The 8,620-nt window shown below is 35.2% G+C and overlaps 1 protein-coding gene across 1 annotated transcript in view; it reads left to right on the top strand.

Annotated features, from left to right (window-relative positions):
- The first annotated feature begins 1,662 nt into the window (after positions 1–1,662).
- LOC138310026 (mucin-22-like) overlaps positions 1,663–8,620 on the top strand; it is a 33,329-nt gene continuing 26,371 nt past the window's right edge. The window contains exon 1 of the mRNA XM_069251176.1: positions 1,663–1,747. Coding sequence (XP_069107277.1) covers positions 1,663–1,747 — 85 coding nt within the window. The remainder of the gene's footprint in view (positions 1,748–8,620) is intronic.

The raw sequence follows: 8,620 nt of genomic DNA, 5'->3' as shown, positions 1-8,620 counted from the left end.
TAGTGGGCCTTTAAAGCAAGTGATCTTCATATTTAATTGGGAAGCCATGCACTAAGCCTGTATCCAACCTGAGATATGCCTGTTAGGGTCCAGTCCTTACTTGCTTGATTAAACATTATTACCTTGGTGTTGAATGTTATAAATTAACTACCATACAGTACATATTTTATAAATGTGGTAACCTAAAAGACATATGTCAGTTGGATCACAAAAAGATGTATAGACAGGTAAATTCATGGGCAAAACCAGCCTTTTTAAAAAGGAGTATTAGTAAGGGCTTCTGACAAAATGTTATCAAAATGTGTTTGTTATCTGATAATAGTCTGAATTGATTAAATAATTTCACATTGATTAGTGATCGATCATGATACATACGTATATGCACCTATTGCGAAGAAACATGTCTATACTTCATTGGCACAAATGAAACAAATTTAGAAAATTCAAACATTTAACTACAAAATCTAATCTAGTCCAAATTATTTAACACTCTATCAACTTTTTATATTTATTATTCTTGTCGATAGAATCTTGGAGTAATTCAGACTGAACAAATTTTAAAGTCAAACACAGAAAAAGTCGTCAACTAACAAAACTGAACAGTGTAACTTCAATGTTACAGTTTTGATACCTTATTATCTGCATGATATCTTATACACAATGCAGATAAAATGCGCTGAATAGCACAGGCCTTCACATTTCTACAATGTAGGATCATACCGTAGATCACAGACATTGTGGACAGCTTAGACTCTGCAGAAATTTTGTCACCTGAAAACATTTTTCCCAAGTCCTTAAGCCAAAAGGTCTATTACAGTACTGTACATAAATTAACTATATTTTTAAAATACTAGTAGTTACAGCTATACATTATTGTTGGAGTAATTAATCCACAGTATGACCAGCTTTTACTGAATTTTTTTTCTGGATCTTTAATAAACAGCACACTTTTCCCCAACTTTGAAACTGACTGAATGGAATTTTCAATTTCAGATACTGACAGGTCATGATCACGTATTTCATTGATGAATTCTTTGGCGGATATACATGTATCATGTGTATCATCACTTGATTGTACAGGGTGCCCACTTAAACTATACACATGGTCAGACACATTAGGTATTAGCGGTTGGAATGACAAGCTATCAGAATCTTCATCGTCGTGTTCTTGTGATGTAGGCGTAGTACTTGACAAATTATCAATTGGCCTAGTATCAACACCATAACTTAACTTTTGGCGTGATTTCTTCGGTTCGACATCGTCCAGTCGCAAACATTTCAACTTTTCCACCGACCTTTGTATTTGGCTGGCGACAGACTGACGCTTGCATCGTTTATACATGGACGTAAAATCTCCTATATTCTTAATAAATGTACGTTTTAGAAGGAAAGATGCGTTAATCTTGTTGATACAAGTTTCGCATGAAAACATTTTGTCTAGGAGTTCTGTTTCTAAATTACAACCAGTGAAGTCTTCCAATGTCTTAACATAATTATCCTTTCTAGCTTTATAGTTAGTAAGGCAATGCAAACGTTTCTTTTCTTCCTTGCATAAGATGCAGGTTTGGCGAAGACTGTCCGGTATTACACTTTTCACTGGCGTTGTGAAGGACGCTTCAGATCTCCTGGCCGCCATCTTGACAATTTAAAAGTAGTTCCAATATGGCGGAAACAGTGATACAGCTGAGGTTAGATGTAGGGTACCGGAATCGGCCGAGGTTTGCCGAATGCTTTCTATCCATGAAGAGTATTTGATTCTACCACATCTGTGAGTAGAGAAGAAGATTTTTGAATTTTTACTCAATTTTTCCCCTTTTGGCCCCTCCCACAGCCCCCTGGGGTGTGGGGACCATATAATTTACAATTTTGATTGGCCTTATGCCTTAGAAGGTTTGTGCAAAATTTCATTGAAATTGCTTCAGCAGTTTTGGAGAAGAAGTCGAAAATGTAAATTGTTTACAGACATACGACGCACGACGACGGACAAAAGGCGATTAGAATAGGTCACTTGAGACTTCGTCTCAGGTGACCTAAAAATCAAATATGACTGGACATAAAGATTGCATTTCAATAACACGTATAAAATCACAACAACATCAAAACTAATAACACAGCATGCTGGGCCAGTACATATAACAAAACCAACAATAGTTTTGATATATAATGGTGATGATGAATTATGAAATGAAGAGACGTAAGGTACGATAACAACTGTTATCGTTCCTTCGGAACGAAATGTTAACACGACAACTTTTAGCTATCAACCCGCTTATAACCGCGATTTGAGTAATAAGGAAATCCAACGATATATTTTGCTGAAATTTTGAATGTAAGGTAATCACGGCGTGATCTATCGATTGATATAGTCACCTTAGCTGTGAAAATTCAAAACGACGAGATATTTTGGTGTAAAACCCCAAAAATCGGCATTTTGACCACTGATTTCTGTTTAATCTATCCTAGTAAATAAATTAATAAAGCTGAGAAGCTTGAACTCTACATATAAAAAGTCCTTGTAATTCTGAACAAAACGGTAGTTCTTACTTTTGGAAATGTTATATACAACGGCCACAATACAGCCATGAATAAAGGTGGTATTTCGCAGGTTCTCGGTAAATTTCCACAACAGACGAGATATTTCGGGGTCCAAGGCGCCTTCTTTCTGAGCTATTCTGAACGATTGGACCGGCAAATGTACCATTTAAAAATGAGGGATATTTTTGAAATTTTCTGTAGAAGTGACTAAACATTATAAAATGAGTAAATAATGTATGCACTAAACATCAAATTTATGTTACAAAATGCGTTTAACAAGTGCAACAGTGAAATGAATCTATTTGTACTGTCTCGAACGCACAAAATCATGGCGCAGACTATCGCGCCCCCTATAAGAAATGTGTATTGTTTGTATCCGGTTGAGTAAAAACGTTGAAGCCGCCTTGATGTTCAAGTTAAATCCGGCATTATCAGGTAAGTAATTGTTCATTTTACTTGTTATAGACATCAATATCATTATCGATGGATATTAGTATTATCAGATATATTTGATTGTTTTTGTAGGCCTGCAAATATAACGTTAGGTAATAGGTACTGTTTACAGTCTGTTTATGATCACCATCGCGAGTGACTGTCTGACAACAGAACCATGCATGTGTTCTAAATCGTGGCTTAACAGCACGTAAACTGACAACTTTACCGACTTTGAGGCAGATGCCGTTTGAATATATATGTATCTCCTAAAATATTGTTTGAGCATATGATTAAATTGCTAGTAGTTAAACCATAAAGTCATGCACATACATGTATATATCGTTTCGGTAGTGCGTAGGCTCACATGTAACGTACGTAACGTTAGCTTCGTTACATGTCATTTCGGTACATGCGGAAATCTTTTCGGTATCATAAAGTGAACAGGGCGAAATGACTTTCAGAAGGTACCGAAACGTCTTTGAGTAATCTGAATATTAGACAACTAAAGAAAACAAACCAGAAAAAAAATGGTAACAATGTACATGTAGTTTGACAATGGATATGATCAACATTATTACATGTAGATATGGACATTTGTATGCACTGCAGTTTTACATGACACATAATAATTGCTTAGGCTTAAGTTACTGTATAGACTGGGTGGGTGAGGGCAATAATATTAATGAAAATTCATTTCACAATTTTGCTGTGTTGTGTATAGTGATAGACAACTACTGCGTAATAATTAGGATGCCGACAGGAATCATCAGATTGACCCGTGTTGTGAAAATTAGCATACATGTATAATATCACTCTGACCCATTTAGCAATGTTATACATGTATACGGTCATGTCATAAATGTTGTAAGACGAACGTTATTGTGGCGTCGTAGATCTATATTAATGACGTCTGTGATGTTGTATGATTATCTCGGTTGACACGTCGAATCCAAGCCTGATTCGCCACTCTTACATAAAACAGAATTGAAACTAAACAAAGTAATCCCAATTTTGACCCAGAGTTTAAGCCCTGGCTATTCTCTCAAGGATTCAATAGATCTAGAATTAAATAAACAATGTTCAAGAGAATTTGTAAGATTTTTCCTTGTAAAGGAAGATGTTGATATCTTCTTGATGCCCCTGGACTCTGATCTGGTGGTCATTTATTGAGGTCAAAGGTGCACTTTAAACTAAGCACCATGGATGCCCTTTTTCCTGCAGAGGCGTAGGAAGCGGGGGGGGGGGGGGGGCAGGGGGGGGGGGCAAACATGTCTTTTTTGCCCCCCCCCCCCCCCCCCCCCATTTTCGCCGAGTGAAATGTTCTAAAAATTCACATTTGAAAGAAAAAAAGGGTCCTCCTACACATTTTTGAACTTTTTAGAAAATATTTCGCTGCGCTTTTCCTAAAACATTCAAGCATGTAATGTTCAAACCTTTAATAATGAAAATTCAATACACACGAATTAGACTAAAAATGTCCATCAAGGAATTATACTATTACAAAAAATGCTTCTTAAAAGATTTATTTGTTTATATGTCTTAGCAAGACAATCAGTTGATTATTATTTTGAGTTACACAACAATGTGCCGATGGTGTGAATCCGGTATGTTTCAAATCCCTCGGACGCCCAATAAATATGTAATGACATATGAAAAAAATAAATCAAGTAACTCCTGTGGGTGCGGGGTGCGGGGGGGGGGGGTGTTATGAAATTATGAAATATTGAGGACCTTTGTCCCCCCCCCCCCCCACTACGTTTCATCTTCCTACGCCACTGTCCTGTCAGAATCACTGAAGTTTTGACTATGTTTTGATTAATACTAGTTATGTGATAAATATAATCTTACACTCATGGCTACATCATTTGAAATTTATTAAACTTAAATTTATAAAATTTGAAATACCACGAGCCTTTAAGGATATTTTGACATTTTATTTCCAAAATAACAACATTTTTCTGGGTTTTTTTTTAAAATATCATACAGTATCTAGGTAAAAGGAGACCTATTTATAACACTCACTATACAGTAGTGAATGTCAAACTTGTAACAGCCTCATCAGCTTGAGAAAGGTTTTCAAAATGTTTCTAAATCAAAAAAACAATTTGAAAAAAAAAAAATTGATACATTGAAAGCCATTTCAGTTAAGGTATAGACTTTTAAATATATGATTTGCTTGCTGTTGACATTTTTTTCATCTGTGATGAATAACACTTGGAAACGGTAACTATTTTAAATACTAGTACCTCAGTGATCAATCTACATGCGCATCCCGAGTCCTGGACTCACAGAATTTTAGAAGGACCCATGAAATTTCTGGGAATGGGTATCTATAACACTGTGGGACCCATTGTTTTCACAAAAACCATTGAAAAGGACCCGCGAAAAATAATCGTAGATTGAACACTGGTACCTATATATATATATATGTAGGTAATCTTCCTCAATATAAAAATTAAATATGATTAATAAAACAAAAGACTGAAGTATGAAAGATGTTACCAATTAAGTAATTCATTTCTGCGTATGAATAAAAGCTACAAATAGATCCTTTAATGTGATGATTTATTTAACTGATTTTCATATCATTCAGCAGTATCAAGGATTTAAAATAATTTAATTACCTGGTACCATATGTGTTCCAATTAGGATGTACAATTCGGATATAGAATAGAGTTCTCTTTTTTTATTAGTTTAACGTCCTATTAACAGCCATGCAGGGTCATTTAAGGACGTGCCAGGTTTGATGGTGGAGGAAAGCCGGAGAAAAATCACCGACCAGCTGTCAGTACCTGGCAAATTCTCCACATAGGATTCGAACTTGTGACCCAGAGGTGGACGGCTTGGGGTAATATGTTGGGACAACTTTACCACTTGGTCACTGTGGCCCCACGAATAGAGTTCTCATAAAAGGTCTCATAAATGTTATGATAATTAGAAAGATTGGCACCTAATATAACTCATTACCCTAATTGCCCAACATGAAATTCGAATTAGCATTATACATTTCCAAGGCATTTCTTGATTAAAGCACTATATTGTTAAATATCTTATGCAAGTACATGTATGATCAGATGCATGTATACCATCAAATAACTGACTTACTTGTAAAAGGGTACGTGGGTTTTAAATTAAAAACTTTATATTCTTTAAATGTTCATATGAACAGTTTTCATTGGGATTGGATAAAGGGAGGTAATTGACTTATTATTTTTTAAGGTATATTTTCTAGCAAAATGCTCAATATCACTAAAAGAATTGCAAAAACAGAGAAATGTATGTTTAGTTTTGGATTGAGTATTCGGTCAGACCAATATTGTCAATATTTTGACATTTTTTTTTATCTACATGTGTGAAAAAAACAGTTTCTTATTGATAAAATGGGGGTAGCAGAGACTTTTACATGATTATTCGTGATGTACATGTATAATTACATCATATTTTTCAAATCTTTGATGCCGTGTCATTATGAAACGATATAATCCATATTAAATGAATTCTGGTTATTTTCTTTTTTTTTATAATTTTTTTTATTTTTCAAGACATTTTATAGTACATTACATAATACAGGCATATACACATTCACTCCGACATACCATATACATTATACATGTATGTATAGTAATTGCAATCATATGAAGTACATACATACATGTATACATCTATTACATAGATTTATACATTTTCTGGTTATTTTAACTTGAGTATAGCAGTAGTTTTATTTTGTTTTTTTTTTCTCTGTAAAAAACTGTTTAACATTTCTTGTTCTCTAAAATGTATGTATTTGTAAGAGATTGAGTGCCAGCCAGGCGATATTGTCTATTATTACCATTTTTTTACTTTTTTTTTCGATAAAATGGGGGTAGCTAGCAGAGACTTTTGCATGATTATTCATGAAGATGCATATTCCAGGCAGCAATAGCAATTATGATGAACTCCTTGCTTAATTGTATGTCATAGGGACAGTTATAAAATGCCACATACAAGTTTTAAGTCTCCCTTTATTTAAGAAAATAGCAGTGTAATAGCCTAATCCTTCTCCATACGCCAGGGGTTACTATCACTCAGGGGTTGGTTTGAAGTTGGGTGTCACTTTCTCAGTAATCTTGAAAGGAAGTCTATGCAGGACTCAGTTTTGAGGTCACCTAGCTGAAATGAAGTCTCCAGTGACCTAATCTAATTTTGCAGAGACCTTTCAAGGCCAAAGGTCAATCAAAATTGTGAATTATATGGTCCCCTAGGAACCTGAGGGTTGGGGCCAAAAGGGGTCAATTAGGCTAAAACTTCAACAATCTTCTTCTAAAATTCAAGAAATAGTGGAATCAAATACTCTTCATAGATGGAATCACGTGGGGAGGGGGTCAAGTTTACTATAGTTTATTTAGGTAAAACACATTTTTGAGCATTATTTGGTCATTTGTAATAGAAAATGAATCAGAATTATCAGTATGAAATGGTCAATAAATCATATTAACATATTTCCCATAACTGACCCCCAGGGGCCTGAGGGGTGGGGCTAAAATGGGTCAAATAGGATAGGCTTAAACTTCAAAAACCTTCATCTAAAATTGTGGAAATGGTAGAATCAAATACTCTTCATAGATGTAAAGGTCTTAAGGTCCTTTACAATAATTATGAATTATATATGAACCTTGGGGAGGGAGGGGTCAAGTTTTCTATAGTTTTTATAGGGAAAACACATTTTTGAACATTATTTGGTCATTTGTAATAGAAAATGAGTCAAATGTTGTCAGAATTATCAGTATGATATGGCCATTGAATCCTATTAACAAATTTTCCATGACTGACCCCCAGGGGCCTGAGGATTGGGTCCAAAAGGGGTTTCTTTTAATTCATAAATGCTTTTTAAAGATTTGAACCAACTTTGCAATGTTCTTTCTGTATCAGCACTCAGGTGACCATCAAGGCCTCTTGGGCCTCTTGTTTTCTTCTGAACTGGTTCCAATTTTACTATGAGATATTAGTCCAGGGGTGGATATTACGTCAGTGATAGTAACCCCTGGAGTATTTAGGATGCAGCCAAAAATGATTTCTGCAAGCCTGTGATTGGTCAGTTTGTTTCTTCTGAAGTGGCTCCAAGTTACCATGAGATATTCCAAGAGTGGATATTACGGTGATAGTTACCCATGGAGTTAGTATTGAGGATGTAGCTTAAGAGGATTTTTTCATTTTTTAATTACATTCCTTTATTGGTGTTTTTATAGACAATCAATTATATTGTATCTTTCAGGTTAACTACCAGTATATATATTATACAATGAACTACCAAGGTTGTTTAAATAAATAACCTTGACCTTTATTCAAGGTCACAGGGGTCAAATAGACTAAAATCCTTAAATGACTTCAAGCTCAGGTATTTTTTAGGTCATCTGACCCGAAGGGTCAGGAAGATCTATTGTCATCATGCATCGTCCGTCATCATGCGCTGTCTGCAGTCTGCAGTGAGAAACTTTTTCATTCAAATGAAAGGCCCAGGGTACTGATATTTGGCCTGTAGCATGCTGGGATGAAGGGCTACCAAGTTTGTTCAAATGAATGACCTTGACCTTCATTCAAGGTCACAGGGGTCAAATAGGCTAAAAGATTTTAAACAACTTCTTGTGAATAACTAAGAGGCCTAGAGATCTGA

Source organism: Argopecten irradians, chromosome 16 (assembly GCF_041381155.1).
Source record: "Argopecten irradians isolate NY chromosome 16, Ai_NY, whole genome shotgun sequence".
Taxonomy (NCBI): Eukaryota; Metazoa; Mollusca; class Bivalvia; order Pectinida; family Pectinidae; genus Argopecten; species Argopecten irradians.
The sequence above is the reverse complement of the archived record's forward strand: the minus strand, read 5'-3'. Positions and strand labels throughout refer to the sequence as shown.